The sequence below is a fragment of the Mytilus galloprovincialis genome, chromosome 13 (genome assembly GCF_965363235.1).
Source record: "Mytilus galloprovincialis chromosome 13, xbMytGall1.hap1.1, whole genome shotgun sequence".
Lineage (NCBI taxonomy): Eukaryota > Metazoa > Mollusca > Bivalvia > Mytilida > Mytilidae > Mytilus > Mytilus galloprovincialis.
In genome coordinates this window covers 9,983,990-10,007,140 of record NC_134850.1, presented here as the reverse complement: position 1 = coordinate 10,007,140, position 23,151 = coordinate 9,983,990, and the positions used below count along the sequence as shown (strand labels likewise).

At 31.3% G+C, this 23,151-nt stretch overlaps 1 protein-coding gene across 1 annotated transcript; it reads right to left on the bottom strand.

Moving 5' to 3' along the window:
• LOC143057067 (uncharacterized) lies at window positions 1-17,292 on the bottom strand. Its single transcript, XM_076230299.1, has 6 exons — window positions 17,197-17,292; window positions 9,579-9,690; window positions 8,307-8,435; window positions 6,639-6,983; window positions 3,456-3,533; window positions 1-2,287 (listed from the first exon to the last, which is right to left on the bottom strand). Exons 2-6 carry the CDS (start codon window positions 9,685-9,687, stop codon window positions 1,503-1,505), a joined length of 1,446 nt encoding a protein of 481 aa, XP_076086414.1. The 5' UTR covers window positions 9,688-9,690; window positions 17,197-17,292; the 3' UTR covers window positions 1-1,502.
• Between the last annotated feature and the right edge of the window lie 5,859 nt (window positions 17,293-23,151).

Genomic DNA, 23,151 nt, shown 5'->3' with positions numbered 1-23,151 from the left:
TAAAGAATTATTTTATTATTTTATAAATATATTTTTGTTACATGTACATGTATTAAATCCAACTGTGCAATAACGTCATATATGTGCAAGGTCAAGTCTGTTCTCTTCATTGAGTTTCTTAATGCAATGAGACAAGGTATTCTGAAATCAGAAACCACAGGCAGGTTCAAAAGTTTGCCTTGTTCTGACTGCTTTAACCGTAATTGATTTCAATTTTCTGACCAATACTTAATCTTGCATGTATAATTGATAAATTATATGTGGTTTTAAAGCTAGAAAAAAACATATGCACATGCCGACTTAAAAAGCGTATTACCAAGAATGAGAAACACTTAATTTTGATTTGCGTACGTTTTGACGTCACAATTATCGTCACCAATAACAAGTACTCTACCCAACAGGCTACATATGTCTGCTAGACTGCTATCATAATGACCTAAGAGAACCATATCTAATTTTTCCCAAATCTGATTCAGATTGATATATATCATGCGCTTATTATTTAACATGCATACTGATTTAAGAAGCGCATTACCAAGAAAGAGAAACACTGAATTTGATGTGCATACGTCTTGACGTCACAATGTTGTCACGAATGACAATTATTCTACCCAACCGGCTTCCATTGACTGCTCTCATAATGACTAAAGGCAACCATATCTACTTTTCAATTGTCGATTGCATTAAATTTAAAGTTACAAGTCTTATTTTCTTATTTTTAGCCGAACTGATTAAGATAGATTAGCACTTATTTTACGTGTAAATGCAAATATTCGTACATCTACAACAATGCGACAACGCAATCCCAATTTAAACACAACTGTCTTAGTCATAAGAATTTATGTGAACAACTGATCGCCATGTGTACCGAAGGTCATTGACTCGACAAAACAAAAATGTCTCTCTTCGGCTAGGCTTAGAGTCATAGTAATATGTCTAGTAAAGATTAAACAGCAGCTTCTCGACTGTTATATTTTTTTATATCACGTTTATACACGACTCCGAAACAAAAACATTTCCATGGGTGACATAGAGCAACCCATTTTTCTAAGTTGTTAATAAAATTTCAAACTATCGGTGATCTGCCATTTTCATCAACTAATCAAAAAAGAACCAAAAACATTAAGATGTATCTTAGTCTAAGAACAGAAACGGAAGTTTCCAAATGAAGAGAATAATGCAGGAATCGAACAAACAAAATCAACGTCATCAACAAATCATTAGACATAAAACTAATGAAAGAAAAAGAATAACCCTAAAAAACGGGTATACGATACAGAGCAATTGATGATGAGTTCTGCTCCCATAGTGTCAATCGCCGTAGTGCCATTGTTTCTTTTATAAAATTACTTTTAAAAAGCGTATTGAACATTTGAAGCATCTATTAACACATAAAGAATTTCCATATCAGATAGTAACTGACCAATAGATTATTTTCATATGTTTGATGTAATCAAGTACATTAATATAAATGCTATCACTTAGATTTGCATCATTTTAGCTTAATGTTTTACATCAAATAGTAGTGCATCTCTGTAATCTTCATTGCATACCAATAGACAGTTGTTTAATTTTTCGTAATATATCGCTGTCGGGTTTTTCAGTCCATCTTTCTTTGAAAGTAATTCCTTATGATGTTTACCATCAGATGATACTACTACAACATTGTTAGATTCATTACAGCTCACAAACACATTACCATTTCCATCTGTTATAACTTTGGTCGGCCAATTCATAGTATCATCAGTACACTTCCATTTGACAGATCCATACAAGTCACAACAGAATAAAGTACCAGTTGAGGGGTCAGTGAAAAACATTATGTCGGAATCAGTTGATAAGCATTGTACAATTGATTTACTCGGACATTTAAAAGATCGAATTAGTTTCCCTGTCATGTTCATAACATCTATATTTTGATCATCAACAACGGCATAGATCAATCCGTTTTGATAAGATATCACATGAATAACATCATTTGTTTCAATTATCTTCTTTACTTCTCCTGTGTTGATACTGATTATTTCTATACGTTGTCCTCGATAATAGGAGACAGCAACATCGTCCTTGTTTATTTCTGATATACTCAAAGGATTACTAGACAATTTAATTTCTCGATTGTAACTTCCATTTATATCATAGATAAGTAAACTGTTCCGGGCATAATCAGCAAACACCAACTGATTATTGGTGATAACAACAGCACGAATATCACTATATTTAATTAGTTGTAGTTGAAACTTCAGTCGTAGGCTTACATCAAATTGGAAATATGACTTTACTGATTCTGCAAAAATATAAACTGACCAATAATTAAGATGACATATATATAATTCATAATTATTAATGAATAACCTATATGCCGTAATACATTATGATTACATGTACCATGGGTGGATGTAGGTGAAAATGGAAAAAAAACCTTAAAAGTTTTTGTCGTTTGAATTGTTATATATTTGTCGTTTCGGGGCTTTTAATAGCTGTAAATGTGGTATGAGCAATGCTCATTGTCAATGTCATACGGTGACATACATTTGTTGAATTCTGTGTCATTTGTTCTCATGTGAAAGTTGTCTTAAACATAATTTAGATTAACATTGTATAAATACACTCGAACCAATAGAACGTATAATTTAAATCATGAATTCAAAATAGACCCAAAATTAATATTAAGATAAGGCTGTTAACAAACATGATTGGACAGAGAGTACCAATAGTAAATTAGAGTATACATTACTCCACAATTACGTATAATATTGTATGAAATGTACACAGGTGTGTCTCACTTACAGGTCACGTTGTATGAGTTTCATTTAAAACTTATTCTGCGATTGTTAAGTAAATGTCGTTGAAATATTACTAATTCTGAGTTGGTTTTACTGTCTCGTCAAAATATTTAACATACAACGTAAGGAGAATGGTTGAGCACTTCAAAAATGTTTACCACGTTTTCTTTATATTTCCAATAATATATTCTTATCATATTTGATGATCAAATCTAGTCATGGAGTATTGATAAAGGATCTTTTCGTACACATTATAGACTATCCCAAAAGATATGTCCACTTTTTAAAACAGCTTTATATACAGTTGTTCACTGTTTATTCTTTGTAACCACAAGACATAATTTTCAAATTGTGGTAGGATTTTTATCGTCATTTTGGAACAATTAGAAAAGTTGATGCAAAAGGAAGTAAAAGGTAAAGCTTGTTCTAATCTTGTTACCAATCTATATTTATTGATATGAGCTTAGAATTATACTGCTTTTGTTGCTTTAAGTCAGCAACATATATTTGTTAATCGAACTAAAAGCTCATTATAACAATTAAGGTAGACAAATTTCAAACATTGACCAATAAAAATGGATGTAAGTAAATATGTTTAGTTCACAATACGGACATCAACAATGAGCAAAACGCATTCCCTATAGTGATCTATAAAGAGCACTGACATACCTTTCTCTGAAGTTGTAGAATCACTGTGATAACGCTGGTTTGTGCAAGCTACCGATATACCAGTTCTCTCTAACTCTTCTGCAACAAACTATAATATTTGAGTACAGAACAAAATGTCCAAACGGTTTTACTTGTTGAACATAATTTGTTTACAAACCGATTGAGATTTTCGAAATAACAGTATATGTTCTATCTCTGAGTTACAGTAATAAACATAACAGTTACAAGTCTTTCTAATGTAAACATTATGCGCTGGAATATTTTGACTGCTTACCATATATTCATGAGATTGAACACACTATCTCCTGTGTATATCGAAACTTTGCCAGATCACAACAAACTGCTGACTATATATGAAATTATTATTTTAAGAAGTATTTCATACGTGTTTGAACAATAATTTTAAATGTATTTGACATATTGAATAATCCAACTTATAATGATTCATAAAATAGGTCTCAACGCTCTTTAACTTTGTTTTGCTTTCTTGTTATTTTGATCTGAGCGTCACTGATGAGTATTATCCAGACGAAAAGTGCGTCTGTCGTATCAAAATATTAGCCTAGTACCTATCTCAAGCATAGCAAGAAAGTTCTGCATTAAAAATGACCCTGCAATTACTTTCCAGTTGCTAAACAAATATTTCTTGCTGCTTTATATGAGAAACGAAAATTTTAGTTTGAAGACAAGGTGAATGCAATAACATTAACGGTACCAATTTTACTGCACCAGATGCGCATTTTGACAATAAATGTCTCTTCAGTAATGCTCGTGACCAAAATATTTGAAATCCAAAGCTTATATAAAAGATGAAGAGCTATAATCCAAAAGGTCCCAAAAGTAAAGTCAAATCCGTGAAAGGAATCAGAGCTTTGCATGAGGGAGATACATTCCTTAATTTATAATAATTTATAACAATTTATAATCTTATACATATCAATTTAATCTTGTACATATCAATTTAATCTTATACGACAGGACAGTCACACAAGGCTTTTTCTTAAGGTCCATTCGACAAACAAATTTGACATTGACTATTTACTGAAAAATGACAACTATATCCAAACAAATCTACTAAAGACTAATATTATTCATTATATATTACTCCAATGTTGTAAAAGATAAAAGGAAACAAGTCCCCACCAAAAGCTTAATTGTTGAGGGCATATATTCTATGCGATCATGTGTTCATTTTTGTTTTCAAAATTGACAGGAATATCATATTCTTTTAATAAAGGCAACAGTAGTATACCGATGATCAACGGTAAAAAATATATAGAGAGATTATAAATCTCGGTTACAATAGTTATCAAAGGTACCGGGAATATAATTTAATACGCCACGCCAGACGCGCAAAACTTCAACCGAGGAAAACACATCAACTATAAGAGGAAAACAATAGAACTACCGAAACGCTGAACTGAATAAAATCAAAAATAAACAAATGCCTCATACACAGAGACGGACTATTTGATAAAAACTGCCACATTCCTGACTTGGTACTGGGAATTTAAAAAAATGTTGTGGGTTGAATCTGGTTTTATGGCTAACTAAACCTTCTGCTTATATGTCAATTCTTAAAACTATTGCTTAAGGTAGATTCGTGGTATACCGCCACCGAGGTTGTACTACTGCAGAACTCATACCGTCTAGTTATTTGCCCAAATCTACAAATATGTAGTCAGACATGCAATTATATTGATTCCAATGATTATATATATGAAGAAAACTTGCTAATTTATTGCATTATTCAAAATAATTAATCTTATACCAAACATTTGTTTTTTAGAATCAAGGTTTTCATCTCGGCCATTAAAGGGGAGATAACTTTTAAGTAACAAATTAAACTGGACTGATAGGGAAATTTTTAATTTTTACTTTTAGCAAGAAAACTAGTTCGGTGACATCATTTTTTTTTTTCATTTTCTCAAACATATTATAAAACCTATCTTCTCACAATTTATTTCAAAATTAGATCTCAAAGATATTTTTTATGCACAAAAATGTGTTTTTTCATGATCATTCTAAGCAAATTTATGCAATTTTCAACGACTCATAGCTTGAAAATAGCACTGTGACCAATTCTTTTTATTATATTTTTGAAAAGAGCATAGTAAAATCTTCAATCTAAGAAAGTATAAGAAAATTCTATTTCGTGAAACTTATACCTATGATCTACCTTAAATGACTACGTGTCAGAAATACAGTACAAACAAACGCAAGAACACTTGAAAAAAAGGAAAGCATAAATAAATAATATAAGATAATGTTACTAACAAGTAAACCCCAGAAGAACAACGAACATCTATCATTAACGACAGCAAAATGACTCCACAAACAGTGGCGTATATATACAATTTTGAAATTTATACCATTAAATGGAGGGTATCGAAAATTTAGCAGTTGCTGTCACAATACTAGTCTCAATAATTATCATGATTGTGACTGCATGGAAAGGTTATATTCAATTAATTCTTTGACGACTTCAAAAACATTATATTCTATTCAGTTCTCAAAAGCCGGGAATTTGACCCTTTCTGAAACCCGAAATACACTTTTATGACGAATTACCCTGCCTCATAAAAATCTTCCACAAATACAACATAACCAAGTTAACCGTTATCATAGACTTTCCTTAAAATTCAACCAACTAACGAATGCGTCCACAAAACATTTAAAGGTTTAAATTTAAAACCAAAATATTTAAATGAGTCTTAATTATTTTGTCTGATAACAGGTTATGACTGCACTCTGCATAAATCATAGTACCATTAGAAATAGAACTAAAATAATAAACACAATACTACACACTATAAAAGAAAGCATTTGGAATATGCTGCACAAAACGGACCATTTTTCGAAAATATGTTCTGTAAGTAGTATATATCGGAGATTATGATTAAAACAGACAATGGCTTCATTGTTCATCCAACTTCAGCTTGGCCATAATAATCATGTTACCTGTTTTTAATTCTTTGTGTAATTTGAAATTTATTATGTTATCGTTCTAAAATTTGTCTTTGGCTTATCAGTACAAGATAAGACTTAAACACATAATTGGTAATAGGGGTTCATATTATAATATGTTACTAAAAAGATCAATAATTGTGGGGTCATATTTCATGGAATTTAAAAGAAAACAAGTAGAATTAAAAGAAATTGTTTGTTAAAAAAAATCCTTACCCTGAGATGCTGATGGGTCCATTTTAACTTTTACATATTCTTGTGTTTCTTTAATCGCTTCTAACAGAAGTAATGCCCAATTATCTTTCCTACGTTTCACAGCCTGGAACATTTCTTGACATGCAGCGGTTCTTCCTTTTGAGGACTGCATTGCTTCAATTGCTTCTTTATCACTGAGTTCAATACATCTATTTCTATATAAGTATGCACAAATTTGCAACGGTTCTAATATATCAGCTAGTTCTCCTTTCATGTAATTTATTAAAAATTCGAAGTAATCTTGACAAAACTTCCTACCTCTGTCTGGATAAATATTGTTAATAGGATCAACAAACCTTTGATAACCTGAAATAACATCATTTTAGTGAGCTTTCTTATTTTACCTAATTTTAAAGTTTGGGACACTGTTCAATGCAAAGAACCAATTTTGTTTGCTTCTAAAATGTAAATATAAATTATTGTATATGGAATATTAACTACAGTTTCAAGGACAGCAACACTCAATCTTATATGTCTGACTATATCTTTAACTAGATATTTTGTCAATTTTCAACGTTATGTTAACACATGGATAAGTGAGAACTGAATTCAATGTTTGTTTCACTATGACTTTTTCACTATTTCACCGTACACATAAACAAAACCGTGACCTTCTATTTTGACATGACTAATTTCTTTACGTCCATGCAAAAAAAAACACGTATTGAGGTGCTCAAAGTGACTAGTCTTGTTATCTCCATGTCAATACTGTTCTTCGCGTATCTTTCTTTCTTTTCATACAATGTGCACAATTTAAAGAGAAATCAAACAAATAAAAGACAAGGTTCTCTGAATACATAATTTTGTTTTTGCCTATTTCTCTGTTTATCTAGAACGGTGGTAGAACATATTAAAATTCGAAAATAACATACGTTTTTATATTCTTCGATATCATAACAATAACAAACTTACATTTTACCGTCTGTTGATGATCCGTCACCTTACCGGATAGTAGATGTAACTGAGTCCAAACAGTTTTTTATTAAGGGAGTTTAGACACAGTGCATTCGTTTCAAATAATATTGGGGTTTTTTTTGTACAATTTTTTCGTTCTTTCTTTATTTTTTAACTTTAACTGAGCGTTGTCAGGCGAGGTTATCCAATATGAAGGTGTTTATTTTGATTGATTGGTTAATAATTTGTTGCTTAACAGGCAGTGGACGATTATTTTTAACACTAATTATTGTCGTTCGTTTGGTTTATGAACAAACATATATGTATCTTAATTACATGAGTAAAGTATACCCTTATTCAAACATTACCATTTGTGAATGTATGCTTTTGTTATTTTTTGTTTATATGATTAAGAATGTGAGCATCAACTCAATCTATATAACTTTGATTTATAATTCGTATGTTTGTGCATAATACAAAATTGTTGTTATTCTTGTAGATTTAATATTTAAAGCGTTTGTTTGAATAAAGATTAAGCTTTGCTGCACAATTCCAGAAGAGTTTCTCCCATGAAAAGGTGTTGAGTTATGTACATAAAAGAAGTGCTTTTCATTAGAATAAGTGTCCTTGTTTTTCATCGTGACAATTGTTTAGTTGATATATTTATTATTTTATATTGGTTTTTTTTCTGTATTGTCAGTCGTTATTAACATCAACTATATACATATTTCTCACCTTGATCGGATAATGCTACAATGAATTTTGGAAGAAGGTCACTATTTTCCGATATTTTCCTAAGAAGTCTATCGGATGCTATTTTCCTATTGTTTTTTTCAAGCTCCCATATTTCGTCGATAAAATCCTCTATAAGAAGAAAAAAGTCTAAAAATCGTAGTTGCATTTATTCATTGGACAGCTCTATCTTATCAGTGAAAAATATTCACAATGAAATAAAATGTTATTACAAATTAAAATCACATTTAGAAAATCTGTACAAATATTGTATTTATTGTATAATTATATGCTTTCTGATGGGGACAATACATTTACATGATTACATCAGAACTGGTTAATTTTTACTGATAATGTTATGTATATTGATGCGACTTCGAAACCTACTGCTCACCTCAAATCATAAACTATAATATATTAACACGATTACACTTCTATGTTGTGTTGTTGTTCTCCTCTTATATTTAATGCGTTTCCCTCAGTTTTAGTTTGTTACCCCAATTTTGTTTTTTCTCCATAGATTTACGAGTTTTGAACAGCGGTATACTACTGTTGCCTTTATCTAAATTATGATAATGACATATTAACTATTATGTTGTACTCTTAATAGGCATAGCCTAGGGCAAAGGCCCATTTAACTTTTCAACAGGTTTGATGCTCGAACTAATATTCTAAACGATGACAGCATTTGTTGCTGTTTATCTTATTTGTTTTTCGTTCAGTATTTTGTATATTAAATAAGGCCGTTGTTGGTTTGTTTGATTTGTTCATATATTTGCCACATCGGTGCCTTTTATAGCTGGCTTTGTGTTATGGGGTTTGGTAATAATTGATAACCGTACAGTGACCTATGGTTGTTAACTTCTATGGCATATGGTTTCTGATGGAGAGTTGTTTCATTGGCAATTATACCACATCTTCCTATTTGTATAAATACGTTATACTACAATATCATAGGTTGCCATTTTCTTTTTACAAATGCATTCGTACGTTATAAAGCCAATATAACATTCGGTAAACTTGTTTGTGAATAGTTTCTAAACATAATTTTATATCAGCTACGTATCAGACACATGATAGTGTGAATTTGCTGTAATGAAACACGTCCACAATAGATAAGAAATATACAAAAGTCATGACAAGCTCTTTTACTGTCATTAATATTTCTAACGTAACTTTGCTAATCATGCTAGAATTACCATTGCCTTCAAACAACAATGAACTAAAAAAAAAAAAACTAATGCAGACAATGAAATGATGTATATTTGAAGGTACCTTCCAGTCCTTGAATCTTGAAAATAATATCTGTTGGTTTCAAGAATTTCAAAAATTCTGATTCCAATAAAAATACTCGGTTCAATAATTCTGTTTGTGATTCTGCCATACTCTGAAATCAAACAAGTGTCGATAAAGGAACAAAAAATATTACGGTAAAATTTAGGACATGTGTTTCAACATTATACTTGTTTGGTTTTCTAATTACTTACGTCTGAGCGTCACAGATTAGTATTATGTAAGCGAAAGCGCGACAAGCGTATCAAATTTTAAGCATGGTACATTGGATAACTTCATCATATTTATATAATTTATTGAACTTATATCGACATTGTGCGGAAAACACGTGTAAACGGAATAGTAACATACAAGGAATGTGTAGTTCGAATTTTTTTTTATTAAAAACAACGCACCAGATTATTTGGATTCGACAATATGTTAATAACTAAATCCCGTTCACTAAAATGAATTTCCTTTTCTATTAATAAGTAAGACTAGTTAAACGGATTGCCATCCACTTAACGTTTTAGGTAACCTTATAATCGATTTAATATGTGATTAATCTTATCCAAATCATATCAAAATGGAAATATTGTCCAGTAAATAATATGTTGGTGAGTATGAAGGATTCGATTCATTCAGGTTCGCAATATTCCTACATTGAAAAAAACATGTGACGTTAATCCGACGAATGCCGAACTCTCTGATGGGTCCGCTGTGAGTCTATTTAAAAAGTATAACATGTGTGTCTGTGTGTGAGTGTGTATGTGTGTCCTTTCACATATACAAAAAATTGTGTACTCTATTTCCATTTTACGTTGAAATATAATTGCAAAATTCCACACACGAACAAAAGTAAATTGTGATACAAAGTTAACTCAATTAAATGAAATTTTTCCTGTATTAAGTAATATTATGTATATTTATTATAAAATAATTTATCGTTCTTTGACAATTTTTAGAGATGATTCAAATTTATTTATTTTATCATATTTGGACTACGAAGATACATAATGTCTGAACAGTCGTCTATTTCATTGAACAAAAGAATGGTACAGAAAGTAATTATAAATTGGGTTTGCATATAAATAAAGGCAACAGTAGTATACCGCTGTTCAAAACTCATAAATCCATGGACAAAAAACAAAATCGGGGTAACAAACTAAAACCGAGGGAAACGCAATAAATATAAGAGGAGAACAACGACATAACACCGAAACGTAACACACACAGAAACGGACCAAGCATCAGACAAAACACCATGAGAATAACAAATATAACATGAAAACCAAATACATGAATTTGGGATAGACAAGTACCGTGCCACGTCTTATCTCAATTTCTCAAAAATAAGAGAAAACACAAACGACTCAACGTTAAAATGCAACACACACAGAAACGAACAATAATATAACAATGGCCATCTTCCTGACTTGGTACAGGACACTTTTAAAGGGGAATAAAAGTGGTGGGTTGAACCTGGTTTTGTGGCATGTCAAACCTCGCACTTTAATGGCAAAGTTAAATATAACATTGAAATGACAACATAATATTACAGGACTACAATACATATTAATAGAACATATTAGACAAAGAGAAACATGATAAATAGATAACAAAAAGCATCAGGTTTAAAATTCAATACGCCAAAAACGCGCCTTGTCCACACAAGACTTACAAGTGACGCCCAGATATAAAAGATCGAAAGTGAAAAAAGTACAAATTTTTACAACACTGAAGATCAAAAGTTGAAAAGGTTTCGCCAAATACGGCATTGTTTTTATGCCCGGGATAAGAACATTCTTATTATATAGAACAATTCATGCTATTGCAAACAGTAAATTTTATCAAATGAATATGAAAGAGATATACATAAAGAAACTGAAGTATTAACTAATTACAGAAAACTAAACCCGAATACATAACGCCCAGATATAAAAGATCGAAAGTGAAAAAGGTACAAAGTTGTACAGCACTGAAGATAAAAAGTTGAAAAGGTTTTGCCAAATACGGCATTGTGTTTATGCCCGGGATAAGAACATCCTTATTATATAGAACAAATCATGCTTTTGCAAACAGTAAATTTTAACAAATGAATATGAAAGAGATATACATAATGAAACTGAAGTATTAACTAATTACAGAAAACTAAACCCGAATACATAATTCTATTAAAGTTAACACAGAATAGACACACCCGAATCAGTCCAGGCGTCAACGTAATTAAAAAAAATGTGACGTCACATACGATGGCGAAAAGGCACAAACGTTATGCCACATTTGAATTTATGAAATTTAGAAACAGCATGACGTCACATATGAAAAACTATCAAAGTGAGATAGAATTAAAATTGATTTAAGATTATATTAGAATTAAATACTGATAATTCATTTAAACAAAATGCATATTGCAATACTTATTAATAACAATTAACTGTAATATATATATGTCCAGTTTGTTATGAATCCAACTTCAAACGTAAATAATCGTACAAAATTTAATATAATTAATAAAGGCGGTGATTAATTTTTCTATCTGTAACACCTAAATATAATAAAAAGACGTCAACACATTTGACAAAATCCGATGAGAATTACAAATATAACATTAAACATGTAAACTAAATACATGAATTTGGGATCAACAAGTACAGAAACACGTCTTATAGTGATGCGAATTCACATTCAGCAAAACAGTCACAATCGGGAATAAGACATGTTTGGTAATTAAAAGATTAGACGACATAATGACAAACCACAATCTACCATGTGATAAAAATGTCCTTAGCTAGTTTGGTTAAAGAGACATCATATGGATCCATCAATTCGTGATGGTGTCCATAAAATTTACGGAGTGTCAATTTTAATCTGTCCTCCTCATAACTTTGTTGGAACTTTGTTGGAGCAGTTTCTGCAAAAGGAGCACACTCCTGTATATGAAGTCCGTATAGTGTGAACAAGCACGTGAATAACGTATCAATACGAAGGGGCAGAGGGTATGTTACTGCTGAGAAATGGGAAATTGATAATTGGGAAGTTGAAATCATCCCGTTTATCATAGATTTTCGTGTGAAGTCGTCCATCTACGTCAATATTGAGGAAAAGATCAAGGTATGAAGCAGTCCTTCTAGTATCAGTAGTATCCTTAATTTCAAGTTCACTGGGATATATGAGATGTAAGTATTGGCTGAAGTATGGGTTGTTCAATAATAAAACATCATCAATATATCGGAAAGTAAAATTAAAGAATTTCGCAAGGTGCTTTTTCTTTTTGTCTTTTAGAAGGTTCTGAATAAATTCTGCTTCATACGAATACAAAACGAAATCAGCCAGCAGGGGTGCACAATTAGTACCCATTGGAATACCGACTGTCTGTTGAAATATAAATCCTCCAAACTCAACAAATATATTGTCGATCAAAAAGTCCAGCATTTTAATAATATCATCTTCAGTATATTTTCTGGAAGATTCAGTGTGATTCTTAACAAAATATGAATTATTGTATCCCAAAACAAGAAATTTGTATCTACGATTCCCATTTTTATAGAAAAAGCTCTGTTTTATGAGATGGTGAAGTCGATCTTTCAACTGAGCATGGGGAATAGTAGTATATAGCGTAGAAAAATCAAAAGTTTTTATGTTGCTGCAAAATTGCAAAGATTGTGATCGAAGGTTAAGCAGTAGATCTTTCGAATTTTTGAGAATCCACATCTGGTTAACACCACTGGTAGAATATATCTCCTCACAATATTTTTGAAGCCCATCTTTAACTGTAGAAAGAATAGTAGTCAATACTTTAGAAAGATGTTTAGTCGAACATTTTGAAGACCCAGCTATGTATCGTTCTTTATATGGAGTTTTGTGTAATTTAGGTATCCAGTATAATGAGGGCAAGTTTTCTTCGTTTTCTTTGATGTTGATACCAAAAGAAAGAAGGACAGATTTATGATTTTATAAAATTTCATCCTTGGTAAATGATGTTAAAGAATATGTAGGATTACCAGTAGTTTTATCAATTCCAAGCTCTGTAGTGAGACATTGCAAATAATGTTTTTTACATATGAAGACAATATTATTGGAGGCTTTATCTGCCGGAACAACGACATATTTGTCATGCAAAGAGGATAAAGCATCCAAAACCTCCGGATTCTTGAAAGGGTTAGAAACTCTAGTACTCATATTACATCTTAGTTTTTGTATGCGCCTCTGAATGCATGATCGAATAGCTTTGATCCATTCAGACAGAGTGTCCAGGTCGGGTTCGTCTGGTTCGCGCTTTATCCATTTTCTTGCATAGTCCTCAACTGCATCCATCAGTAACTTGAAATTCTTTTTCCAGTTGATGGGCTGGGGGATTCTATACTTTGGTCCCTTGGCTAGCAACTCTCTTAGTTGTTCATTGGTAACAATACCAAGGTCACCAGTAATAATATGACCAGCTGGATTATAATTGTATTGAGAAGATGTACATGAGCCATCCGGAGGCTTGGATTTTGTATCTTTGAGGTTAAAAGCCTCTAAAACTCTCTTGTGGTTGAAAATCTTTGATGCAATAGACTTGGTGTAAGTATAAGAAATAATAGGTGTAGCTTTATTTTTGAAGTAATCAGGTATAGTTTTTTGTACAGATTTTTGATGGAAAATATTGCCAATATTTACAGCATCTAAACCTTTATTGGCGAATTCTACCTAAATAAAAGTAACGTTTTTCCTCACTATTGGATGAAGTCAATACGGGTTTGAATAGTCTATGGTTAGCAATGTCCATGATAATTGCAACTAATCTATACAAAACAGAACGAGAATCAGTAACGGAAGTATTTTTGGCATCTTGAAATAGTAAAGAAAGTTTTGACAATGGAATGGAGTATAATTTAGTTCTAATATGATGAATTCCTAAAGGTTTTTGAACAGACGTTAATAGACTATCAATTGTCACGGTGTGTACAGCAGGTGGTATATATTTTCTGTGACCATGACTTCTATTTCGTCATATAAAATTGTCTTATTTGTTTTTATAATTTATAGTATAAAACGAAGATGGGGTATGATTCCCAATGAGACAACTCTTCATAATAGACCAAATAACACAGAAATTAACAACTATAGGTGTAATACCATCATTGATATTACCCTATTAGCCTTTGCTAAATATACACTTTTCAAAGATTATTATAGAATTTTTCTTTGTTTCAAATAAAGAAATAATTAGCATGAGCAAAGTTGTATCCTGTCAAGTACAATAGAAAAAATTTCACATGACATGTCATTGCATGTATAAGAAAATAAACATCACTGGAATTTAATTAATCAAAGGTTACCTCTTGTTCACCTGTGTACAAGTTAAGTAACCTTCTAACCTGAAGTTTCCAAAATATTCTATGGATTTACCGAATAAAAAAAAAGATGCTTAAAAAACACCTTAGATAAAAGTGTATGACACAGATGTATTGTTCTGCAATGAAATGCAGAAATAATTCCTCCAACAGTCAAATCAAAATGAATATCTTATTTTCAACCCCTTTCCGTATGCAATCGGATGTGACGTTTTATGAATTGGTGGTAGTACACCTATATGTCACCTTACGGCCTTCAACATTGAACAAAGTCTATAGAAATAAAAATATATTTACAACAGCACATAGTGAATGTGGTCGGGTTCTTGTACATCCCAACAACAAAAAGACACTAAGTACAGATCTGAGAGTACTCTCATCTATTAATAATTACACATCCGACATCAAATCGATTAAGATAAAAGACGCCGTTAAGAGTCCGACAAAATCATTACCTTGTCAAAACCGCGATTCAGCATGTTCAGGTATCGACAGATTGTAGGGAGTTAAGACTAATTTTCGATTGTATAAACTATTTTAACAATACATTACGAAAGTTATGCATCTATTTATTAAGTAAGTTTGTAATGATTTTACTCCCAAAGATGAGAATGAATCAATTGAATAAAAGCTGAAAACACACAGTTTTGTAGGATCTAAAAAAAAAACGTGATATTTGATTATGATTTACCACATGTTCATATGTTACATTATTTTTTTCTCATACTTTTTTCCAAATATTACTGTTGTACTACAGCTAAATTCACCTGTGTTTAAGTCCTCGTGTTTCAAGCGGTATCTTGGATGACAACTTGTGCTTACTAAAAATAGTTTATGAACTACAATAATAAACTTTAATTTGTTTATATATCTATTAAGATAGAACAATGGCAATCTATACAAAATGGTATGTAAATTAATATGATAAAGGTAAACATTATAAATTAGTTTGTGATAACAATATGTATACCATTTCTGTGTAGCAACATCCCAGTGGTACCAGCATATGGAGTAAATGTGTTTCAACTGGTACGTTACTCTAGAGCTAGCTCAAAGTACGTTGAGTTTGTTAAACGAGGAATACTGCTTTCTCAAAAGTTGCTAAGACAGGGGTATGAATCAATCAAATTAAGGTCATCACTTAAGAAATTTTACGGTCGCCATCATGAGCCGATTTGCCATTATGACAAAGAGTGTCAGAAATCATATCTGATATTCTTCCTCAGTCATAATAACCTTCAATCAATACCGAACTGAACAAAAAAATAACACGACGGGTGCCGTATACGGTGCAAAAATTGCCTACCCTTCCGGAGCACCTGATTTAACTCCCGGTTTTTAGTGGAGTTCGTGTTGTTTCCTAATTAATATTTATAACTGTTGATGTAAATAAAGGCAACAGTAGTATACCGCTGTTCAAAACTCATAAATCCATGGACAAAAAACAAAATCGGGATAACAAACCAAAACCGAGGGAAACGCATTAAATATAAGAGGAGAACAACGACATAACACTAAAATGTAACACATATAGACAAAATCCCACGAGAATAACAAATATAACATATATATATAACATCAAAACCAAATACATGAATTTGGGATAGACAAGTACCGTGACACGTCTTATCGCAATGTGAATTTAAACGTCCTTTGGGTTTGTGAGTCTTTATTTACTCCTTGGTTTTGATTGTTATTGCCTATGTATTATCTTGTTGGTTGAACAGAAATGTTAGAAGTATGAAGTAAGCATACGTGGATCATGATTAATATACATTCCTATTCAAGATATGATATGAAATCGGGTATGGTGTAATACAACATGTACAAATATAAGCATGGAAGATCTGCATAGTTAACCTGTAATAGAGGTCGGTCATTTAAAAACTTTTCAACCGAATCATATACGTTGACGTATACGTATCTGCAGATATACCAAACAGTTTTATGTGAACCCGAGCTTAAGACTATTATACGTTTTCCCTCTGTCCCTCTGGTATCTTTCGTCCCTCCTTTACAACAATTAAGTCAGCTACATAATTAAATACTAGCGTTTGAAATTCATCAGTTGTCCATCTACATTATTTAATGTATATACAATTAAAGCTCGGGATCACATAATGTTTATTGGTAAATCTGCAGATGCAAATACGTAATAATCAATGTTTATCAGTTGTAGCTGAATAATAATTGATTACGAAATCGACAGTAACACACCGATTTACGCAATAAAGGTAAATTTACTATATAGAAACAATCAGTCTAACTCAATGATGAAATACCTGAAAATAATCTGTTTAGACCATAACACTGATTCAAAATAAACTTATTGCTTCATAACAGTACTAGTCAAAATGGCGACCAGGTAAACATTGCACTAAACATTTAAAAGAAAATTTTCTTGACCTATGAAATGTCTATAAATAGCAAAACCAAATTACAAATATATATAGTAAATTGTAGTAAACTAGGTCAACCCTAAACATGTTTTATAAATTAAACTTGAAAATAATAATCAACAATACAATTTCACACAAAACAAATTCAAAAAGTAATGACATCCAAAAAATATATGAAAGACACGAATGTTTTAATAGGCGTCGTATCCTCTTTTGCAAATATCTTGAGACGAAAATATAATTCGAGCGGCATATTAGATAAATTAATGTTATCATTTGGTCGATTTGATTAGGAGACAACTAAAAAAAGTTACTAAACCCTTCTTCCATTATATATACAGTGTATAACTACAAACTACACAATGACCTATGATTCAGTAAGATCTATATATTACTAAGATGCTGTATAATTTGATGAAAATCAAAGTTGATTTGAAAAAATAATAAAAACATTTTAAGTGTACTATCTGAATTCTGTCGGAACTACAAATCCTAGCTTTTTTTTAATCTAGATTCATTTAATTCTTAAATTTGACAGCAATACACCAAATTACATAATGACCTGGGATTCAGTAAGATCAAAATATTACTAAGATAGCTGCATAGTTTGATGAAAATCCAAGTTGATTTGAAAAAGTTATAAAAAAATTAAAGGTGCCTATCTCAATTTAGTCTCTTTTTTATATAATTAATTGAATTCTTTCATTTAACAGCAATGAATCAAACTACCAAAAAGACTGATATTTTGTAAGATATATATATAATTTAGTTAAATGGGCTGATTTACACCAGACAAGACTAAATTTGAAGGTCCACACTAGTCGAGACAGGTCGAGACTGGATGGGACTGAGTCGAGAGAGGTCGAGAATAGTCGAAACTCACCAAGATCGTAAGTACTGAATCAGATTAATTAAGTAAAGTCAAGACCTAGTACAATTTAAAAGTAGTTAAGTACTGTCGAGACAATGTTGAGACTAGTCAAGTAAAATGTGTACTCGACTTTACTGGTTGAGCAACATAAACTGGACTCTGAGCAGTTTTTAGTGTTTGAAATGCATCTTTTGTATATCTATTTTTATTGTGTGCCGTTATTTTGTATATATAATTATTGAGAGATTCTTTACGGTATTTATAATTTACAACAATGTTTACTTAGCTAATCAAATAGCAAGCTAAGATACATATATTACAGTATTTCAGTGGTGGTTAAGAATCAGTTATGCATTTCACTTGACCGGGAATAAACAAAAGCGCTTGTAAAATTATTAGAAATGAGTATATAATCAATATAACGAACTGTATTTGAAGGTTGATATTTGAATATTTGATTAATGTTGTATCTAAAACATCATTTATAATAACCAGGGAACAATAATTTTTCTAAAATGACTTTCACCTCGGTTTTCTTAAATACGGCTTAATCTACGTGCGAAAAAAATATGGACGGGTCGGAAAGCGCTGTTCTACAGAGAGGCAGATGTATTGCAACGAAACAAATAATAAACTTCACGATGCTTTCGGCGAACAAAGCAAAAAAAAAATAAATTGGCAGCAAGAGGGTTAAATACCAATCCAGTCGATTCTATTATATTGTTTTGTGCTGTTGTTCTAAAAATGGGACAATCTATCTTTTAAATTAATAGCATAAGACTTTATTGTCTAAATTTAAGTAATATCTAATTTTGTTGTTTGTTAGAAAAGTTCTATTACATGTACTATGGCAGAAAAAATCATGAAATTACAGTTGTATATATAAAACAAAAAAAAGGTAATTACATCATGTTTTCCAAAACAAATTTGGTTATTGCTTTTTTTTTGACGTATACTCTCTTTACTCTTTTTTAAGGCCGGCAGTAAAACTCTTGTCTTTTTTTATATACCTCCACTTATCGAGGCTGTCAAACTTCAACATTCTCTATTTAATAGGAACGTGTGGGGCAGGTGGGTATGACGGGCTGTCTTCCTGAATTCCCCAAAAAAAAGCATTCTTGATCCCGAAAAATTTATTCCTAAGTCCTCCTTTTCCAGTTGCATTTCAAATATTCCCGACCTTCATCCCGGACGGCCGCAAATACAGAACCCACCTAGTGTAATTGTTGTTTATTTATTATCATTCTGACCGTGTTCTGACCGTGCATGAATATTGTCCGTGAACTTTATTCCACTTGTTAATGTGTCTTGAGTGAGGCTAGAAACTAAAATATTTAAAAGCTCAAAACCAAATAGCAGTACATAATTTGAAAAATCTTGAAATTTTGGAAAACTCTTCTTCGGTAGCTTTCAATGCAATAGCGTCATACATGATAGTTAGGAACCACCAGATCACATAAGTACAAAAAGAATCAAATTATTGAACGATGAATTTAACTGTACAAAACAAATTAATTGAAATGTGTTGTATTTTTTCTTTCTTACATTAAAATCTTTGACTTTGTTTACAACAGTACCAGATGTGCATCTTTGTTTAGAGGTAAAACAAATGTACTTTTATCAAGCTAGATATCATTTTTCAAACTTTGTACTTCTCTTTCAGACATTAATGAACAAACCAAAGATACACAAAACAAACCGTTTTCTAGGTCGAACTAAAGAATAATTGTTCTTGTAAAGATGAATAAAAACAATCTTTTCAATATTCACGATACACACGAATAGTCATAAAATTACCTTATATTTAGCAGCCGTCGACGATACTATGATCAAGCGATACATGCTCAAAAACATGATTTTGAAAGCCAAGGAATACATGTAATACCTACCTAAACACACGAAAAAATAGTCACAAGGAAGATGTTTTTATTTAATTTCTTATCGATTTACTTACTTACAAAACATGATATAATAATGTTTGTGTCGATGCATATGAAACTTAAATCCGTGAAAAGTCGGTTAACTGGCAAGGAAAAAACTTGATCTGTCAGTTCTATTTATAAACCTATTCAGCTCCATGTATGTATGCAGAACTAAAGAAGTCAGGATATGTTCAATTTAAATCCAACTTGTTTAAGTCCTATGGTTAATTACATAAATCGTAACAATTGTTCTGCAGCAGATGTGCATTTCAACAATTAATGTATTTGTAGTGATGCTAGAGGACAAAATATTTGCCTATTCGATTTTACTGAAAATTCACAATAGGAAAAAAGCTAACCCACCTGTGAGTCATCTTTATACATTATACAGTAAAAAAAAATAGGTTATTTTTCACCACGCACAAATAAATGAATCGCATTTCGGATTATTCAAAAAGTATATTTTAAAGTCCTCGTGTTTATAATGATGATTTCACGTTAGGTCTCTCTAGGTTATTAAATTCATTTGAATAAACATTTAAATGCGCTAAAACTGAAATATTTCACGGACATAGAAATATATGTGTCAATCAAATGTAAGTGCTTACATAGAACACTTTGAACTCACTCAAGGCTGAAAAGTATGGGTATATTTTGTTTTCTCTATAATTATAGGCATGACGTGAAAAGTTTAGATATATACTTGTTTTATCGTAGATGACAGAACGCGAATTGGTTACACAAATCATCAAAATCACCAAGAAGACCATAGGTAAAATATTTTAAAAGAATTTTAAAATCGCAAAAACAATCAAACTAACAAAAAATACACTTAAAGCAAATTAATAGTACACAATAGAAATGTGAAAGACAAATAGGATTTTGGTTTCAAAATATAAGAACTGATCTGGTTGAGAATTAAATGGAAATGAAAGTTTCGGGACGACAGACCAGGATTTAAATGCATCGTGGGATAGATTGGCATATTAAAAAATAGAATTAAAATTGTATCAAATGTAAGTGTTATTGTATCAAATATGTTTCAAAGTAGTTTGTTTATATACAAAATAAATACAAATTAAGCATCATCAGTGTCGCTTTTTTCATTTATGTTTTATTCTTAAATTTGCATATTAAAACATATATACATGTATATGGTGAATCGTAGTAAAAACAAATATTTTTGTAAGTCAGCAATTTGGTTTTATAAACCGAATAACGCTAAAAAGTAAAATCACAAAAATACTGAACTTAGAGGAAGATCAATTGGGAAAGTCCATAATCACATGGCAAAATCAAATAACAAAACGCATCAAAAACGAATGGACAAGAACTGTCATATTCCTGACTTGGTACAGGCATTTTCAAATGTAGAAAATGGTGGATTAAACCTGGTTCTATAGCGCTAACCACCCTCTCACTTTTGTAATGACAGTCTCATCAATTTCCGATATTTTTACATTGATGCGTTAAATAAACAGACACAATAAATATAATAGTCAAAATATGGGTACATCAGTCATCATCGTTTAACAATTTTAAAAGGAACAATTTAACAGAACACAAAAACATCTACTATCTACGAACACATTTATTGAGTGTCTGACGTCAGAAAATTTGATACGTCACATAAATTTGTCGTTCAATGTCCGTACAAACAATTTTAAAATTTTCATGGGAATGTTAGCATACAGGGTTAAAAAATCAAAAGTATGTGAGAATAAATTTAAGAAATAGACCGAGATTTAAACTAGTCCAAAAGTTATATATAGAATTTATAAGAATCCAAAAATAGTTAATACCACTACGCGATTGAATGATTTTGACGTTTGTGGTTCAACGTATATTGTAATTCATAATAGAAATATATCATAATGACATATAATAGAACAATATCATACTGACGGGATCTTTTAAAGTACAGAGTCACGTTATAAGAACAAAAGAAATACAAAAGGTCGCAAATACAAAACAAACCACAAAAAAATGAAAGCCAATACAAACACATTGACGAGATGTATAAGTACCGAGCCACGTGAAACGGATATCACATGAAACCATTTAACAGTAAAAGTAATATTAATAATAGAACAAAGACAAATGAAAGAACTATAAAACACGTTGTTAAGATGATAAACAACATCAGTACGAAGAATCTATACATCAAGACCATCGTGTATTATTTGAGAAGTTGATACGGAATATTTATCAACAAGGTCTTGGTACCTTCCGATGAACTTTTTTAGAAAAAGAACGAGACGTTCTTTGACATACCCCTGTTTCATCAACTTTCTACTCAGACACTGATGACGTATTGCAAAGTCTGAGTAGGAGCTGCAAGCTCTTGAATATCGAATAAGTTGGGAAATATATATCCCATATGCAGGTGAAGTTGGTATATTGCTACTAAGGTGGGGGAAATTTATGATTTCAAAATTAAAATCGTCTCGTTTGTCATAGATTCTGGTACTGAGATGACTGTGTAAGTCAAATTCGAGATATAAGTCTAAAAATGAGGCGGAGGAAGCCGTGTCTGTTGTTTCTTTAATCTCTAGTTCTGGGGGATATATTAATGGAACCCAATCAGAAAAGTTCGGATTGTTTATGGAAAGAACATCATCAATATATCTGAAAGTGAAATTAAATAATCTGGCTTCTTTGATTCTCTTGTTTTTTACAAGTGTCTGGAGGAACTCCGATTCATATGAAAATAAGAAGAGGTCGGCAAGAAGAGGCGCACAGTTTGTTCCCATAGGAATGCCGACAATTTGTTGGAAAAGTCTACCTCCAAACTCAACAAATATGTTGTCGATAAGAAACTCCAGCATACTGACCACTTGTTCTTCTGTGTAGCATATCTTACCTTTTTGTTTGTCACTATTTACGAAATATGCCTTATGAAATCCCAAAGTAATAAATTTATAGCGTATGCTACCATTTTTATGTTGAAAGGCATTGTGGATTATTTCTTTAAGGCGATTTTTCAATTTCACATGGGGAATGGTGGTATACAGGGTTGAAAAATCAAAAGTTTTGATGGAACTA